Below are 19,495 nucleotides of genomic sequence, written 5' to 3' on the forward strand. Positions count from 1 at the left end.
GCTAAGCAAAACTGTAGCTTAGCAAGAAAGCTCACGGTTCTGGAAAGGAAATCACTGCATCTACGTTCTACCCCCAGTTCTTCTGCCATGAGCTAAGCCACGGTTTAGCTGGCTTTGCATGTCATGGTTTGTCTCTCTCCAGATGCACCACAAGCTGTAACTAAGGTTTGATCTTGGGTTTACAGCTCATAGATTGTCTGGAGAAAACATGCTCTGCTTCAGAATGGTATATTATTATTATTATTATTCACAAATACTTCATGAGGAATATATTTTGCATGGGCTTTTCACTTTAGATTAGCCATCAAACATTTGTGGGAACTAAAAGAAACACACACATACACCTCTCTCTCTCTCTCTCTCTCTCTCTCTCTCTCTGTGTGTGTGTGTGTGTGTGTGTGTGTGTTAATTTTGATACCTAAGGAAAGCTCAGTTGGTTAGATCATGGTGCTGATAACACCCTATGGGAGAGCTGCATATTCAGGTTGGACTTAGTGTCTCTTCCAACTCTGATTTTATGCATCTGTAAGACCTATGGGACCTAAGGGACGCAGGTGGCGCTGTGGGTTAAAGCCTCAGCGCCTAGGGCTTGCTGATCGAAAGGTCGGCGGTTCGAATCCCTGCGGCGGGGTGCGTTCCCGCTGCTCGGTCCCAGCGCCTGCCAACCTAGCAGTTCGAAAGCACCTCCGGGTGCAAGTAGATAAATAGGGACCGCTTACCAGCGGGAAGGTAAACGGCGTTTCCGTGTGCGGCTCTGGCTCGCCAGAGCAGCGATGTCACGCTGGCCACGTGACCCGGAAGTGTCTCCGGACAGCGCTGGCCCCTGGCCTCTTAAGTGAGATGGGCGCACAACCCCAGAGTCTGTCAAGACTGGCCCGTACGGACAGGGGTACCTTTACCTTTACCTTTTAAGACCTATGTAGGTGACTCCTGCTGTGTTTGTGGAAAGGCCATAGGTGTGTACCTATATTCCTGCGCATTGACATGACACAATTCTGCATGATTAAGGAGACAGATTAAAGGATCCAATAGGGTCCTTAAATCTCTTATTTTTGCACAGTGCTTGAGCCTTACTATATTTGGTGGCTATTTAGCAAGACTCTCTCTTCTGCACAATACTTCCCACTCTCCGTTTTTTCAGATCCCATGTAGCTTCCCAGGAGGACAAAAAAAAATATGCCCCAGCGTTGCCATCTCCACTGTGGTTTCCTCTGCTGTTAAGAGCTCTCGAAAAACTATAGAGCCTTTTGAAAACATTACGCAGTCAGGCCTCTTGAAAGTCTGTAGCCTACTTAGCAGGCTGGGACTGTAAAGGTGTTCGCAGTGTGAACTAGCCTTTTGGGAGTGCATTCTCGCCTGCTCTCTCCAGAAGTAAGAACACTGTGGACCAATTCACATTGTCCCCAGGCATGCAGGCTCTGCAGTTAGAAGGAAGAGTAAACCTGCAACAGTAAACCTTGAGCTGATGCACACCCACACTATGGTGATAGGTAGACAGACAGACAGACAGACAGACAGACAGACAGACAGACAGATGCATTAAAAACTATTTTTTAAAAAGAAGACCAAGAGATGGTGATCATCTACTGACTTAGGTTTCACTCTCTATTTTCCTCTTCCTGCAATGCATGGATGTGCTTTACCTGCAATGCCTCTCTCGTGTTGCTCAGGTTTGACACGTGGAAAATAAGCAAACAATTGTTCACTCTTGCAGAGGTTTAGTTAACGCATATATTCTGCAAAACAAAACAAAACCCCAACAACTTGGATTTCCCCCACAGCTATGAAAAATGTATCCTCTTTTTGTGTGTGTGCATTTGTAGAAGCAAAGGACAGACTTTGTTCCGAAGCAGCCTGACCCTGCTCCTGTTGTCCCTTCACCGCCCCAGACGCCACTTCCTGTCCCTCTCCCACCAAGCATGCCAGCGCCCATCCCAGTTCCTGTGCCAAAGGTGCCCGGAGCCATCAGCCGCCAAAGCAGCACCTCAAGTGAAGGCGGGAGAGACGGACAGAGGCAGAAGCCGCCCCCTATAGATCGTGAGTCTCTCTCTCTCTCATTCTGTGTGCCAGAAAAATCATGTGTGTCAAATGATGCAATTAAGCTGCTTATATCCAATTAAGTCATACTGCAAATAGCGTATTTTTCGCTACATAAGACACACTTTTTTTCCTTTTAAAATCTAAGGGGAAATGTCTGTGCATCTTATGGAGCGAATGTGTGGTCCCTGGGGCTGGGGGGGGGGGGGAGAACCTGGGCTGCTCTTTTCGCTGCTCCCCGATCTGCTCTTTGGGGTGGGGGAAAAGCCGGCGGTGGGGGAAAGCCGGGCTTCCCTCCACCGCCAGCCCCACAAGCTCGGGGAGCAGCGGGAAGGCTGCTCCTTTCAGCCAAAAGGAACCCGAAGCCTCCGGAGCACAGCGGGAACTCCTGCTGCACTCCAGAGGCTTCGGGTTGCCTTCACTGAAGGTGAAGGCAATGTGGGAGAGGGAGAGCTGTGCAGAGCCCCTTCAGCGAAGCAGGAGAAGAAATGGAAGGGGCTCCGTTTCTCCTGCTGCTTTGCTGAAGGGGCGCTGCGCAAAGAGGGGGAGAATTTTTTTTCTTGTTCTCCCCCTCTAAAACAAGGTGCGTCCTATGGTCGGGTGCATCCTATAGAGCTAAAAATACGCTAGTACCATTTAGGTCAATGGGCTTAACTTGCCGAAATTCATTTATTTCCTTGGTTCTGCTCTGAGTATGGCTAGTGTTCGAAACCAGCCTGTCACTTGGGGAAAATAGGTTCTGAATACTCCACTCAACAGAACTTGTCATCCATAAAATTTGACATCGGAAGTGGTGTTGAGAACCAAAGGTTCTTGGGGGTTTCTGAAAGCCAAGTTTCTAGCTCTTAGGGAGGCAGACTGTACAGGGTATCCTCTAGGCAGGAAATGGGCTTCTTCTATCCTCCTCTTCAGCCCATCTGCCTTCAGTCTCCATGCACAGACTTTTGCCGTTCCCCTATCCCAACAATTCCGGGTGCTTTGGAAAACATGGCTGTGGAAAGCAGACTTGACTAATGCAGACATGTTTAATTTTCACAATTTATTCTACTCGCAGAATCGCTTGGGTTAAGTTTTGGTGCAGAAGTAGCCGCAGCCTTGACCAGTGAACAGTCAGCTATTGCAAGGCTGGCGCTCCGATCCCTGGAGGGCTGTGCCAGCTTTTCATTGTGCTTCCTTTGCTATGTGCGGCACGTGCTAATTTTACAGGATGGGAAGGAAGAAGCACAGCCAAGTCTTCTTGGCTGGCAGAATTCAAAGCAGTGATTCCCCATTGCTCTTGAAATAGCCAGTGTGGGAGACAGGAGCTAAGGAGGAGAATGCTGCAGTAGCCAAAAACCCTAGTGATGGACTGTTTTTTGGTGCCTACAGAACTGCCCTGCTAATCTCGAACAGCCAGTGCTGTTGGTGTGATATATAGAACCATCCTAGTACATTCTTGTTTATTAAACATAAATGTAAAGAGACCCCTGACCATTAGGTCCAGTCGTGACTGACTCTGGGGTTGGGACGCTCATCTCGCTTTATTGGCCGAGGGAGCTGGCGTACAGCTTCCATGTCATGTGGCCAGCATGACTAAGCCGCTTCTGGCAAACCAGAGCAGCACAGGGAAGCGCCGTTTACCTTCCCACCGGAGCGATACCTATTTATCTACTTGCACTTTGACGTGCTTTCGAACTGCTAGGTTGGCAGGAGTAGGGACCGAGCAATGGGAGCTCACCTCGTCACAGGGATTCGAACCGCCGACCTTCTGATCAGCAAGTCCTGGGCTCTGTGGTTTAAACCACAGCGCCACCTGCATCCCTATATATTAAACATATATGGCCCTAAATACTAAGGAACCAATCAACATAAAGAACTCCTAAGTCCCATTGATTTTAATGGGGGAAATGAACATCCTTAGCTCTCTCATTGAATGCAATCAGGCTTAAAAGTGCTTAAGTTTGGTTAGATCACTCTCTAAGTGTGCAGTGGAGTTCACCACAAATCCTGTTAAATGTGGGGGGAACAGAATTCTGCAAAGTTGATTATGTTTTTGAATTAATTCTGGATTAAACAGAAAAAAATCGGATAATAGCTATACCATTTGACAAGAAAATGGTATAGGGCCTCAATTCTATGCACATTTACTGAGGAGTAAACCCCACAGCATTTACTTCTGAGTAAACTTGCATAGGATTGCACTGCAGTAAAAGCAATCAAAGTGGATGGCAGGAATCAGTTTCCCTTTGAGTCGCTTCTTCAAATACATATTTTAAACAGTCAATTTTCTCTTCTTCCTTCTCCTTCTTTTTTTTGAAGGACGGAAATCTCAGATGGAGGAAGTCCAGGATGAGCTCATCCACCGGCTCACCATTGGCCGAAGCGCTGCTCAAAAGAAGTTCCATGTGCCACGATCCAACGCCCCAGCCATCAACATCAGCTACGATTCCTCTCCTGAAGATGTGAAAAGCTGGTTACAGGCGAAAGGTTTCAACCCAGTGTGAGTTTCAAGGAGCAGCATTTTCTGATAAGAGTTGATCAGAGTTAAGAGGCAAGTAGACCACCTGAGGTGCTGCATTGTCCTCAACACCATCCTGTCCGAAAGAGCTGGATTAAGCTCAGTGGCAGATCATCTTCTTTGCTTGCAGAAGGTCCCAGGTTTGTTTATTTATTTTAAGAGTCGGCAGTATGGCTTAAGTGCAGTAGTCTCTAAGCCATGTGCAAGTAACTGAATGCTGTAAGGTAAAGGACCCCTGACCATTAGGGCCAGTCGTGGCCGACTCTGGGGTTGTGGCGCTCATCTTGCTTTATTGGCCGAGGGAGCCGGTGTACAGCTTCGGGGTCATGTGGCCAGCATGACTAAGCCACTTCTGGCGAACCACAGCAGCGCACGGAAATGCCGTTTACCTTCCCGCCGGAGTGGTACCTATTTATCTACTTGCACTTTGATGTGCTTTCAAACTGCTAGGTTGGCAGGAGCAGGGACCGAGCAATAGGAGCTCACCCCGTCGCAGGGATTCGAACCACCGACCTTCTGATTGGCAAGTTCTAGGCTCTGTGGTTTAACCCACAACGCCACCCGCGTCCCAACTGAATGCTGAGAAAGAGATAAAACTGGACTTGGACCTGGGAGAACAGAATTTGCATCCCCTCTTGGCCATGAAGCTCACCTTAGGCCAGTCACGATCTCTTAGCCTAACCTACCTCACAGGGTTGTTGGGAAGGTGAAACGAAAAGGTGAGGAGGAGAACCATGAACCACCACCTTGAGATCCTTGGAAAATAAAGGAGGTATATCAATGTAACAGATAGATAGGCAGGTTCTGGAAGTTCAATAGGGAAAGTGGCCTGTCTGATCTCAGCCGGAATGGAGTTCCATAAAATTGGGCCCACAATACTTAGGATGAGGTTGGCATCCCCTGCCTGGAAAAAAAAACCCCTGCTTGAAATCCACTGCCATTACTGATCCTACAGTAGGTGGACCTGTGGTTTGGTTCCCTTCTGAATAAACTCCTCCAAATTGCTGGCATACTTCACAAAAGCAGGATCAAATTAAAAGATGATGCTTGATTCTCTTCCCTTCTGAGTTCATCTTGGGACCAAACAAATATGTTTGGTTTTGAGTTTAGGCTTTTAGGAGCCTACTTTGGTTGGTTGGGGGGGGAAGGCCTCAGCGATTTCTGGTTGCGTGTTGTGAGTGAGCAATTTCTTTCCTTTACCCGAGTATCACATTTTGCATTTTCTTGTTTGTTTTTATATTTTTTTATATATATATATAGCTTCACTGTGCTAATCTGTTGCTGCTCATCCTACAGAACTGTCAACAGCCTTGGGGTTTTGACTGGCGCTCAGCTGTTCTCCCTCAACAAAGACGAGCTAAGGACTGTGTGCCCCGAAGGAGCTCGAGTCTACAGCCAAATTACTGTTCAGAAAGCTGCACTGGAGGTACGTGCCGAGTCGGTTTCTCCACCAAATCCATCAGCTTTTGCCATCCTAGTTCCCCATCCGTACTCTTAGGTGTTAGGCCTGGCTATCTGGATGCACCAAGGATTGAATGACCAACACACTGCATGCGTTGAGCTCTGAGCCCTTCCACTCAGGGTAATGACAAAAGTGGAATGAACATTAAGATGGGTGTCATTTAAATGCTGAGTTGGGGTTTCAGCAGGAGTTTGGACTAGATGGCCTTTGATTTACCACTTCCTCCCAAAAAGGCACTGCGGCAGAAGACTGCCTTCAGCATCTCAACAGTTTAACTGAGAACTTAGCTGTACCGTCAACAGAATCTCACAGTGCAGCTCTTGCTGGATCATAGCACTTCAATCTGCATGCTGCAATGCTCCCCCACCCTCTTAAAATAAGCAAACACACCACAGCACTAAGATCAGAGATATGCTTCTGCTTGCTCTAGGATAGTCATAGTTAGCAGCAGAGGCAGTGCTAACATCAGGGATAAGCCTTTTTAGTATCAAATAGCAAGCAAATGAGACTTATCTCTGAGCTTAGCGCTGTGGGATCACAGCGCTAAGATCTGGGGAAAGCCTCTGCTTGCTCTAGGAGACTCATAGGTGGCAGCAGAGGTGGTGCTAACATCAGGGATAAGCCTCTGCTGCTGCCTTTTTTGTATCAAATAGCAAGCAGGGTCTTATCTCTGATCTTAACTCTGTGGAGTCACAGCGCTAAGGTTGGGGGAAAGCCTGTGGCTGCTCCCATGGCTAGAATTTTGAATCACCTGGCATCATACGACCTGTCAAAGTGGCCTGTTTGGAATCCAACCCTTTGGCTGGGTCCAGTTCCCCAGGCCTGCGCTACACATAGAAAATGGCAGTGTTGTACAAAATGACTCTGTCCACCTTTCTCGAATAGCAAGCCCACTTTCCAATGTGTGGGGAGTTGGTTTAGGAAGCAGGAGGCAAGTTTGAACATGCAATCTCTGACCTTCCACCTGAAGTAGTACAATCCAGTAGCAGCTGCACTGAATGGCTGCTCCCTCTCTCATAACACTGGAACTCACGGACCTCCAATGAAGTTGAAGGTTGGAAGACTCAGCGCAGATAAAAGAAAGTGCTTCTTCACACAGCTCATTGGGAAACTATGGAACTCACTCCCACAGGAGGCACTGTTGGTCACCAAGGGTCATCTAGCCCAACCCCCTGCAACGCAGGAATCTTTTTCCCAATGTGGGGTTCAAACCCACGACCCTGTGATTGAGCGTCTCATGCTTTGGAGGACAAGGCTATCAGTGGCTACTAGCTATGTTGTTCTACGCTCAGAAGCAGAAATGTTTCTAGATACCTATTGCTGTAACCTAACCTAACAGGCTTCTCTTATATTCTTATTCTCGGCTTTGGGTCTCCTCGACATGTTTTGCTGAATCAGAAACCTTCCTCCACTCCTACCCCTGTTAAATAAATGGATTTAATAAATGCATTTCATAACTGAGTCAAATCTTGGCTCTTGTGAAAAAATAGGCTTGTTTTGAATCTCTCCCCCCCTTTTCTGATTTCAAAGGCTACCAGTGGAAGTACAGAATTACAAGAGATTATGAGAAGACGGCAAGAGAAACTCAGTGCTGCTGCCACGGACTCGGGAGTAGAGTCTTTCGACGAGAGCAGCAGCCACTAAATGCATTCTCTGTCCATTTTTGTTTGTACTTGCTCAAAAAAAGAAGGAAGAGCTCCCATTATTCTGGGCATTGTTCCATCATGCTTTGTTTTAGGAAGCCATGAAGAGGAAATGTCTGATTGATGACGACTATTTATGTAGACACAACTTGATGCCATAAACCAGCCTTCATCAACCTGGTGTTCTCCAGATGTTTTGGACGACAACTCAAGTGGGGCTGATGGGAGTTGTCGTCCAAAACATCTGGATGGCACCAGGTTGATGAAGACTACCATGAAGAAAGCATGCAGCTGGGAGGTCAGTGGGGCAACTGGTGTTCCCCTTCTCCCTTACTCAAAAAGCACATTTAATGGAAAATGAACCAGCGCTCCCAAGGCTGGCTAGATGAAGCCAATCATTTCATGCTTTTCTGATCTTCCCCCTTCTTCTTCTTCAAAGCAGGCAAGCAAAATCACACCGCTATTTGCAGGGCAAAGACGGCCACTGAGCCACCTGATTAAAACAGACAAGGAAAATCTGTGGGACTGTTGTTGTACGACTCCAGCTTCTATCAGCTCTGGCCAGTCTGTCCAATGGTCAGAGCTGATGGCAGCGATAGGCCAGCCATGTCCAGAAGGCCACTAGCTCCCAATCTCTGCAACAAAACATGTTGAAATCTGTGAGCCAGTGTGAATCCAAAGGCACATGATCTAGCCAGGGAGAATTTCCTTTTAAGACCCATTGATGTCAACAAAAGAGTTAAACGTATGTGAGCTTTTGGCTCTTTGCTGCTGGAATCAGTGGGACTTCATGGCATCGGGAGTGCACCATTTCGCTTGTCCTGTCACTGTCATCTATAGCCATGGGCTCTTTCTCTCCACATCTCATTTCTCAGCACCTGAGATGCCGATGGCTCGAATCTTCCATACAGACTATGGCCACTCTTCCAACAAATTCACAAGATGGTTTCTTAACGGAGATAGCGATAGCAGAGGTAACTTGATCTGGATTCCAATTTTACGGCTGTTCCAGTGGGGATGAGCACAAGAAAACCAATAAAGGCACAAAGGAAATGAGAACAGAAGTCTCAGTTTTTTAAAAGGTTCAGGGCGGGGCAGTTGGACCTTTCGAAGGTCTCTGTGTGGTCATTCACAGTATTATTTCTGAAGGGCATCGTGTTAACTTCACCCGTTGAAAGGGAAACCCAGGTTTTCTGGGGGGTGGGGTGAAAGGCGATTGCGAGAGAGAACAAAGTATTAATTTCCAACTGAAATCTTTTGAAACATGGCCAATCCGAGTTAAATATTCCAGTAAATGTTGTTTATGGTACTATGACGACTTCTTCCCTCCACCTCAGTTTCCCCAGTGCAAAATGTTCTATTCTGTCACCTGTATATAAAGGCATTACGAAAAGAAACCCATCGTGTCATTTAGAAGAAATTAATCATCTAGTTTTATTAATTTTCATGGTGCCTTTTTCATATGACTCAGCTGAAAGTCTGCAATAAACACTATTTGATGTATGTAAAATGCTTTGCATTCTCTGTCGTGATAAAGGGAGGGTGGAAACAAATGGTGAAAGGTTAACATTCCGCCCCCCTTTTGTCCCAAAAGAATGGATTCAGACATTTAGAAACCAGCTGTGGTATAGTCCCAAGTTATAGCACCTGGATTTCAGAGGGAGGGAGGGTGTGGGGGCAGTTTTGAAGCATTTCCCTGGCTTGTTAGGCAGTGGTGGACTTCAGACTCTCAAATTTCAGTGGCACCACGTGTGATGATTAAATTCCCCCTGCCGTTGCCTCTCATGCTCAGTTGTGGTGTCCCCTGCAGTGCAGCGCCCAGCGTGGCCAAACTGGTTGTGCCACCTCTGGCTGTGCACATTTCTACTGTAGGCCCCCTCTCATACTAGCTTTCCATCTTCAAGGATCTTTTGAGATGAAACATTTAAATGCGATCGTCCACCTGCATTCCAACATTATATGGTCCCTAGGAGAACTCATCTACATGACAATTTACCATATTTTTCGCTCTATAGGACGCACCCGACCATAAGACGCACCTAGTTTTAGAGGGGGGGAACAAGAAAAAAAATATTCTATCCCTCTCTGCGCAGCGCCCCTTCAGCGAAACGGTAGGAGAAACGGAGCCCCTTCCATTTCTCCTCCCGCTTCGCTGAAGGGGCGCTGCGCAGAGAGGGAAAGCTGTGCAGCGCCTCTCCAGCGAAGCGAAACCAGGAGAGCAAGAGGGATCGGTGCGCACCGACCCCTCTTGCTCTCCTGGCTTCAGCAAAAGCAATGCGAAGCTTCCGGGAGCTCCCACTGCGCTCCGGAGGCTTTGCGTTGCTTTCACTGAAGCCATGGAGCCTGCATTCGCTCCATAGGACGCACACACATTTCCCCTTACTTTTTAGGAGGGGGAAAGTGCGTCTTATATAGCGAAAAATACGGTAATTGCTTGAATTGGCTCTTCAAGGAGAAACACCAGTATGAAAACCGGGATTTATCATTTAGCTAAATTCTCTGCAGAGCAGGTTTGGCAGATTGGAACTCTGGATTTTTATTTAATTTGCTGCATTTCTGTCTCGCCTTTCCAACAAGGAGCTTCAGGCAGCTTGCGTGATGTATTCCCCCCCCCATTTTATTCACCCAATGACTATGTGAGCCAGCAAGTTGGTGAGTGACCAAAGACCACCACTCAAACTTTGAGACTGAGTCCGGATTTGAATGGTTGGCTCCTCCTGAGCATGAGAGAGGAAGCTGCACTGTGCTGGGCTCCACACTCAGCCTCCTCCCAACGATGCAACGTTGCGCACTGTTTGACACGACAATACAGACAGTCATCCTAGCACAGGTGGGGGCTTGAAAAGAACACCCCCACCGCCAAACTGGTCTCGTGATTGGATTGTTGCAGCTGAGGATAAGTAATTGAAAAAGTTTGGGCAGCATCATTGTGCGGAAAACACATGAAAAGGACTGGTGCTCCCCTCCTTGCACAAACCTTAATGTTTTTCTCCAACAAACACATGTGCATGTTTTTTCCCACATCCATGCTCATGTGCTCTCTCTCTCACACACACAAAAGCTCTCATTCTTCTCTCTTTGCTACGCTGCTCTTTATCCTCCCCCCCCCCCCATAAACCATCAGTTCTCCAAACAAGGACTGATAATTTTGATAAAGCACGTGAGCAGTTTGGGGCAAAATTAGCCAGCCATCATACATTAATGGCAGGTCTCTTTTGTAATGTACTCGGAAGGTGGGTTTGTTTTTGTTTTTTTGTTTTTTGCAAAGGGTATTTTGCAGGCTGATCACTGAAGAATTGATGCTTTTGAATTATGGTGCTGGAGGAGACTCTTGAGAGTCCCATGGACTGCAAGAAGATCAAACGCATCCATTCTTAAGGAAATTAGCCCTGAGTGCTCACTGGAAGGACAGATCCTGAAGCTGAGGCTCCAATACTTTGGCCACCTCATGAGAAGAGAAGACTCCCTGGAAAAGACCCTGATGTTGGGAAAGATGGAGGGCACAAGGAGAAGGGGACGACAGAGGATGAGATGGTTGGATAGTGTTCTCGAAGCTACGAACATGAGTCTGACCAAACTGCGGGAGGCAGTGGAAGACAGGAGCGCCTGGTGTGCTCTGGTCCATGGGGTCACAAAGAGTCGGACACGACTAAACAACAAACAACAAAAATTTTGCAGGTTTGTGTGCTTTTGCTGATTGTTCCCAGAACATAGCAGCTCTTGTAAATAGTGTGTGCTTTCTTCGTTCCAATAGGCTGACAACTGAATTATAATACTCTAGCTAAAAGCCTAAAAGATATGGTGTTGTTTTTCAATAATGGAAGACCCCAGGTCTTTCTCCCTCCTCAAGGACAGTTTCCAGCATTCTGTGTCTCTGAAATGCAGAGTTGAAGAAGGAGGAACCACAAGTCAGGGACAGAACATCTGCTTTTCCTGAACAAGGCCCCAGATCCAATCCTGAGCATCTCCCAAGTAGGACTGGAAAATCTGAATCCTTGCCTGAAATCCTGCAAAGCCCCTGCCAGTCATTGTAGATGGTTGTGGCATGACTCTGACAGAAAGAGAGAAAATGTTGGGAACAGGCTATTGTAGAAAGAGACCACTTTTCCTCTCATTGCTGTTCAACACAGAAGGTTCTGCAAGTAATTGCACAATGACAAAATAAAGACGAAGCAAGCCATCTAGGTGGTGTTTTTGCGTCGATCAGTGTTATTTGTGCCGTTCATGTTCATACAGCTCTGGCCCCATGTTCAGATTCTATAACTCTACAACCTCAAAGAAGCTAAGCCTAACACAGAAATACTTTTCTAATACACACATTGCTGCAAAACTCAGAACAGTCCCAACTGAAAGAAATCAAGACAATTGTTTGAGGTGTCGCCCCATGCTCTTCCGTAGGATTGCAAAGCAACACAAAACCATGTTTCTGTGGCCATCTGGTGTGACAAGCCTGCATTACCGTGACGATCCATGGGGTTGGTCCCTAGACCACAATAATGTTTGGTTTTTCTGCACCCAGTATTTTTTTGGTGATGGTACCCATGGCACTTTTATGAAGATACAAGCACCAGTATCATTTTTTAAACCCCCAAATCCAGATGCTTTGAGCAAAGCAGTAAAAATCTGTAACCATGCACACCCAGTCTTTCCTGACAACCAGGTTTTTGATTTCATGATTCAGCCAGGAGCTCCTAATGCCCCTCCTGAGCATGTGCAAAGCGCACTCCCCTTTCCAAACACCAGCTTCTGGTGTTTCTGAGCAAAGAACATCCAGCTCAGAGAACATGAATTACTTGCAGGTTCGAAACCCCATCACCTCTTTATGTAAAATTTGAACACTGATCCCCCTTACGCATTGTGAGAGTTCGCACACAGTTCACACACACAGTTTGTGTTAATAACTTGCTGATCAAAATCCTGAATCGAGAATGGTAATGGTTGGTTTTGAGTCTGAACTCTGGCAGCTTGCTAGCTTTGACCTCATTTTGGAAGTGTGCACCCTAAAAAAGTGGGACAGCGGGCAGGAAAGAGGTGCACAATTTGGTCAAGCACACAGAAATCACTGTCCTGAGGTCCAGGACAGATGGACTGCTGGTCTCTGGGACTGCTGGTATGCAAGGAGAGCATGGCACATTCATAGTTCGTCTTCAGTGTGCGTATCATCAACTACAAAAATGCCTGCTCCCCCCCCCTTTTTGTATGTGTGGTCAAAACGCAAGCTAACATGGCCTGAGGTTTTTTCTCTCTTTCCTTTGGTACCCCCCAAAATGCAACTTTGCAAAACAGTGTGTCACACTTGCCTGTGCTGTGTGATCTGCTTCCGCAGAGCATTTGATATCGAAACCTGGACTTGCTTCAGAGGAAGTTTGTCATGTTGTGAACACCCATGAAAATTGCTTCTTTAGAGGCGTGCAAGGAGGCGCTTACGTTGTCGCATGGCTCTGCAGAAATACAGTTGAAATCAAAAAGACCCTGTACCCTGAAGACTTAGTCTTTATCCACACTCCCCCTTGTCCTGCTGCTTTCGCCTGGGGAAAACCGCTCTTTAGCGTTCAAATGGAGCAAACGACAATCGGGCTGCTGCTTCTTTTGCAGATGGCCATTTCTTTTCTGCTTTAGAGCTAGAGAGTGGGTTTTCCCTGGGAAAGAAGCAGAGCAGGGGGGAAACCACTCAGACCCACTAGCCCCATGCTTTCTAGGCACATGGCAAGCAGATGTGAGGATGAGCCCTTTGGCCCTGATCCTAAGCCTGCGTAATTTTTATTCACATGTACAGGATCACACTACTAGTCTTCTTATTTAACTGAGCAGATTAAAGGACAGCACCCTCATCTAAGTCCTGCTTTTCAAAGACATGCAAGCCTGACTCCTTGCATGGGCGTGTTTTTGCATCCCATAAGAAGCAAGACCTAGTTCAAGGGTGGCTAACCTGTGGCTCTTCAGATATTGTCGGACTCCGGCTACACTTAGCCACAGTCAGCAGGACCAATGGTCAGGTATGATGGGAGTTGTGGCAAACCATATCTGAAATGTTACCAGACATCTGATTGGCACCTGGGTTTCCTAATAAGCACCTAGAAACCTGCTTACAAACACACAGCTCTCCTGAGATAGATCATGAGCACGTAAGTAAATAGTCCAAAAAACTAGGAGGAGCAAGCCTTTTGAGATCAGCTGGCCTCTGGCATACTTCTGTGACATCCCATGCTCTGTCCTTGTGAAAGCTGGTCAGTCAAGAGAAAAAATCTGTAGGAGCACCCACAAATTCTAGAAAAGCAGATGGGTTGGCTAGAACAGCTCCATGGAGGGAGGTGGATGGGGTTGGATCAGAGCTGAGCTTGTGGGGTTGCCGCAGAGTTTAAGGGCACTTCCAAGACAAGCACTCAAAAGATTTGGCCCACTGCCTGCCACAAATCTATTGCAGGGACTGAGGGTAGCAAGGCAGTGCTCTGTTCACCCTTCACTTGTAATAGAAAATAAAATAAAATCTGGATTTGGGGAAAGGCTTTAAAATGTGTTTGTTAATGTGGCAGGCAATGGGAATTAAGCTTCAGATGCGGGCAGCTACCACAAGTTCTGTAACTGTGATTTCTCTTGCAGTCACCCAGCAAAAATAAGCACGCACCCATTCTCAAAATGTTTCAGTAGCTTTTACACTATTTAATAGCTTCTTTCTGAGCAGGGAATTGGGGACATAAGCCTTATCTACATTTGGGACACTTGCCCATCACACCATATTGGTCCTCTGTTGCTCAGCCTCAGGCGGCCTCCACCATGGAGACCTGGCTGGTGGCTGAATGCCCCCCATACCCAACATTAGGAACGTTGGAAGCTGCCCCATACCATGTACATTGGTCCAGCCGAGTACCGACTACACTCACTGGCAGCACCTCTCCAGAATTTCAGGTAGGGGACAATGCCACCTCCTACCTGGAGATGCTGGGGAGTCAACCTGGGACATTCTGTATGCCAAGCCGGTGCCCCGCCACTCATTGACTTCCTCCACCCCAAATCCTCAACTTGCAACGTTTCTTCCCAACTTGTAACCTCAGGGCTTTCCTTGACATCCTGGTTGGTAGGTACATTGGCACTGGACAGTCCATGGCAGCCACAAATCCCACCCCAGTTTTCATGTTTTCACACCATTCATTTAAGGTGAAAGGCCGCCTACAATTTTCTGGTTGGTTCTTCCCACTTGAGCACCTTTAAGGTGGGGAAATCTCCAGGTATTCATATTGGGGGATTCCATTCCCATCTCACCTATGCTGCAAAGAGCTCAACCTGGCCCAGGTGGGTTTCACCCCCTGCCACACTGATACACATGCTATCCTCACAGTCCTGATCCAGTTCACTAACCACTGCACCACACTGCCATACTCCTTGAAACTGCCCTGTTTTTGCAAATGTGAGCATTTTTTAGTTCTTTCTTTCAACTCAGCCCACCTCCTGGGTATTATATTTTGCTTCCAGTAGTTCCAGAGCCAATCCCTCCAGAAGCTTTCCGTCAAACAGAAGTCAAATAAAAAGGGGCACAAATGAGAAAATGCCAGCAATGCCCAACCAGACAGCATTCCTGTCACAAGGTATGACTCACCTAATCAGTACAATAACCCAAAGAAAAGAAGAAATGCTGTGTTATCCTAACTCGGTTGCTCTCCGAGTGTTTTGCACTATGTCCTCCATCAGTCTCAGCCAGCCCAGCCTTGGGGCTGATGGGAAACGTAGTCCAAAACACCAGGTTGCCAAAAGTTGCACTATTCTGATTCCAGAATAAATGGCTTGCAGGGAACTGATGAGCGGCATACATGGGCAGCACTGAGGAGCAAAGCAGTCATTTCAATGCACCTAGCATGCTAAAATAAATCCTCACTTCTGCACCTTTCTCAGGCCATGGGACACCACCGACGTGTGTTTACCACTGCACTTTACTTCCCCTCCCACAACATCGACAAACTTCCTAGTTTTGTGTTGTTTTTGTTTTGTTGGTTTTTTTTACACAGGGCGACTACACAGAAAACAAAACCAAGCCAATGGAGAAGGAACAGGCAGCAAAGGCTCCTACTAAATGGGGATAGTGATGACATTTGGACCAGACTCGTCACCCAAAGTGGTTGTTTTGTGTCCATTCACAGTTCCACCCCGGATCCAGGCGCACAGGATTCATTTTCCCTCTATCCATAACACAGGCTGGTTGAGCAGGCTAGAAGACATTTCTGCTGAAATGCACTGATCTCCTGAGCTTCTCAAAGCGCTCTGAAATTTCACCATTGATCTCTGTTCTGTCGTCTCAGTCAATCTTTAAAACGTTGGCTGTGAAGTGAAGTTTTCTCACCTCCTCTGTTTTCTTCCCACCTAGCTTTGAGCCAGTTTGTTTTATGAGGACGGCTCAACTTGGAGGTTCCTCTTGAGCATAGACAGCAGTATCCCAATATCTTCTTCCCCCAAGATTCACAGTCTTCCTGTCCCTTGCTTCATGCTAATGAGGTATCTTCCAAAACCCTAGCCCTGCCTTTGACAGACCTCGCCAGAGTCACACTTTGAAAGCTCACTGTCGTTTGGATTGAGCCTTGAATATTGCACTTTCCTTAACCTTCAAGCCCAACCTGCGTGTTTACAAAATAAATAAAGAGTGGGTTTGTAAGAAGAGAAAGACAAAAAACCTTTCTGAAGCACGGAGTTGGATTTGGTCCAGTGTTATAAACGTCTAAAAAAAAGGTACAGAAACAAAATAGTCCATTACAAGACACTGCAGGTTCCTTAAGGCTATGTCTCCCCAGAGCTCCTGGATGTGAAATCTTGTCTTTCTTTTTTTCCACTTGTCCATGGGTACTGTCGTCCATGGGAAATCAATAAAACAGTAAACAAAACAAAAACCCCAGAGAGAATTAAAATCTGAAGCAAGGGAAGATGGATGTCTTTCATGTTGTAACCTGCAACAGAGAAAGAAAGAAAGATATTGCAGCCTTAGTTTTAAAAATGAGCCATCAAATGAGCAAATATTATAGCAGGGTCATCAAATCAGTGAAATGCTTTTGCACTGATTGTCTATAATTTAACTTGGGCAACATGGAGATTGTATTTTATTTATGCTCTTGTGGTTCATGTTTTCGCTTTGGGATGCTTTGTGGGAAGTGGTTCACAAATGAACAAAAGAAATTTGGAAATCTAAGAAACGGCCGCGGGTATAACAAAATACCAATTTCACAGAAGAACAAGCTGGCAATGCTCAGACCTCCACCTAGCAGGCGAAAACACACACACACACAAAAAAAAACACACCACAAAAAACCATATGCTCCCTTTTGTGGTGATGGTGAAAGTGTAAGGTAAGTTTTCCAAAAGCTAATTCCTCGCTGTGAAAGGGGAAAGTCACCTTTACTTCTCTTTTTCTTTCTTTATTGCAGGATCACATCCGGAGCCAAACAAGGCCCAGAAATACCGTATTTTTCACCCTATAGGGTGCACCGGCCCATAGGATGCACTTATTTTTTTGAGGGGGGGGGGAATAAAGAAAAAAAAATTATTCCCCACCACCACCCCCAGCCCCAAAGAGCAAAGAAGCCATGACAGCGAGCAGGATGGATCCCGCTTGCTGTCCTGGCTTCGTTTTTAGCCTCGGGGCTGGGGGTCCGGGAGTGAAGGCGAGGTGGCGCAGCCCCCAGAACGGGTCCGAGAGCGATGGCGAAGTTGCGCGCAACCTCGCCATCGCTCCCGGAGCTTGCCGGGCTGGGGGGATAGCTTCCTGAAGCCTGGAGAGCGCTTCTCGCCTCTCGCTCTCCAGGCTTCAGCGAAAGCCTGCATTCGCCCCATAGGACGCACACACATTTCCCCTTCATTTTTGGAGGGGAAAAAGTGCGTCCTATAGGGTGAAAAATATGGTAAATAAACAGTCCCTTTGACTTTCAGACCCACCGACTCAAATTGGCATCCACTGATCAATTAACATTAGTAACACTTTGTATTTACAGAGCACAGCAGCTGAAAACTCTGCACTCATGTCATCACAATTGCCCTGATGCAGTTCAGAAACTTGCGCATGTAAGCAGGGCTCAGGCAGGCATATTCCTGGCTGGACTGGGAGCAAATAACATAGACTGGAGATACATTTTCAAAAGAAGATGCAGGCTCTCTGCCTTGCATTGAACGGGAAGAGCATCCTGATGCATATTCAGATGTGCCCCCCTATTTATATCCTTACATGTTAGCAACTTGCACATTCATGTGTGTGTGTGTGTGTAGATAATTAAGTATTATTAATGCTCCCTTACTGCAGAGCAGAGGGACACATAGTGCAAGCAGAAATCCTTGTGTTACTGATTCTATTTTGCTGCATACAGCCTAACAGCTCTGGCTCCACCTGCTGTTGGCCCCCTGCCCAATGGATACGGACCACCACTGGTTGAAATCCAGCTCTGCATCTCCTCCCAAGCAGTTACGTTTGGCACTACCATTTATTTTTAAACCTGGCTGTGAATGGGCAGCTCTGGCGGCTGAGCCTCTTGCGTTGCAAGCACAGGTAGGACCCATCAAGCCAGCACTCCGTTTGCCGTATGCTAGCTGGATGGGAGTATCTGGCTTCGAGGCACGGTCCTTGCAATAAATAAAAAGGCTGGGGCTTTAATATTTATGACAGCAGCTGCTCCTGAGCGAGCAGTCAAAACTGAAGCATGAAAGCAAAGAAAGCTCCCCGGACTCACCGCCTGGCCTGGAATTATGACTTGCTGACATTCTCATATATAACGTCGCTGATGCAGAACTGCTTCTTTTTCTTTAGCCACATTAATTGCACACACTGGTGAATAAAAATGTATTGTTCCTGCAGAGAGAGAGAGACCAAAAGGCAGTCTATCACATCCAGGGGGATCTGTTTTATGAACCTAGCCACCCACACCCATTACACATGTGCTAAAAGCAGTCTTCTTGATCCTGATGGATCCCAGAAATGACATCAGCTTCCCTGGAACAGTTGGGAGCAAAAAATTAAATAAAAATCAATGTTATATGGACAGCATGAAAGAAAAGAAAAAAGGAAGAGGAACTGTTCTGAACATTTGGAGGAACTTTTCATATAATTCGTTGCTCTGTCAAGATTGGTCCTGGGGTCTGAACTGGTTATATTCTTTATCCCTTCTCATGACTTTCGTGGAAGGTTTCGTTTGAGCATTTCAGGTCCAGTGACCAGCCTTGTCAGGGTCCAAGAGACTCCTTTGAAAAACAGGCTTCCAGTTTTTTCCTACCTACCTGCACGCAGCATTGGCCTTTGCCTCACCCAGAAGGCTTGAGAGCGATGCAGTGAGCATAGCCAATTCATTTTCCACTTCAGAAGGTAACCTGAGACCAGGTGAGTGGTGAGCACAGCGTGGTTTCAAGTTTTCTGCGGAAACATTCACAACCCTCCCAAGGCTGGTTGGCTTCCAGCTCCTTAAAGCGCACTGACATCTAGTGGCTGTTAACAGAAGTGTTTCCCCTCTCTTGGATCAACTCGCTTTCGGAAATGAACCGATGGAGGGACAATTAAAAGAGAATTGTTCTTCCCTGGAAGCGCCAAACCAGAAAGCGTGTACAAGTTTGGTTATTTAAAGAGCATTCGTGGTGCGGAGAGAGAGGCACATGATCAGTAATATGCTTTGTGGGGAGAGTTTTTGCAAAACTTTCCCCCTGCATAGGAGTTTCAGTGGGATTCTCACTACCTGAAGCTTCCATCACTCACAGCTGTCCATGGAGGGGCATAACAATAATAATTTATTATTTTTACCCTGCCCAACTGGCTGGATCTCCCCAGCCACTCTGGGTGGCTTCCAACAAAGATTAAAAATACATTAAAATGTCACACATTAAAAACTCCCCTGAACAGAT

The 19,495-nt window shown here is 46.7% G+C and overlaps 2 protein-coding genes across 6 annotated transcripts in view; one reads left to right on the top strand and one right to left on the bottom strand.

The window, feature by feature from the left end:
• EPS8 (EGFR pathway substrate 8, signaling adaptor) overlaps positions 1-9,149 on the top strand; it is a 156,050-nt gene extending 146,901 nt beyond the window's left edge. For all 3 annotated transcript variants that reach the window (XM_079992401.1, XM_079992403.1, XM_079992402.1), the window contains exons 18-21: positions 1,824-2,037; positions 4,336-4,516; positions 5,831-5,960; positions 7,527-9,149. In XM_079992401.1, the coding sequence (XP_079848527.1) occupies positions 1,824-2,037; positions 4,336-4,516; positions 5,831-5,960; positions 7,527-7,640 (639 nt within the window). In that variant the 3' untranslated portion in view covers positions 7,641-9,149. The remainder of the gene's footprint in view (positions 1-1,823; positions 2,038-4,335; positions 4,517-5,830; positions 5,961-7,526) is intronic.
• Positions 9,150-15,548: 6,399 nt separating this feature from the next.
• Positions 15,549-19,495, bottom strand: part of PTPRO (protein tyrosine phosphatase receptor type O) — a 149,956-nt gene continuing 146,009 nt past the window's right edge. For all 3 annotated transcript variants that reach the window (XM_079992221.1, XM_079992219.1, XM_079992220.1), the window contains 2 exons: positions 18,337-18,455; positions 15,549-16,569 (listed from right to left, as the gene is read on the bottom strand). In XM_079992221.1, the coding sequence (XP_079848347.1) occupies positions 18,351-18,455 (105 nt within the window). In that variant the 3' untranslated portion in view covers positions 15,549-16,569; positions 18,337-18,350. The remainder of the gene's footprint in view (positions 16,570-18,336; positions 18,456-19,495) is intronic.

The sequence above is a fragment of the Podarcis cretensis genome (genome assembly GCF_951804945.1).
Source record: "Podarcis cretensis genome assembly, chromosome: 10".
Lineage (NCBI taxonomy): Eukaryota > Metazoa > Chordata > Lepidosauria > Squamata > Lacertidae > Podarcis > Podarcis cretensis.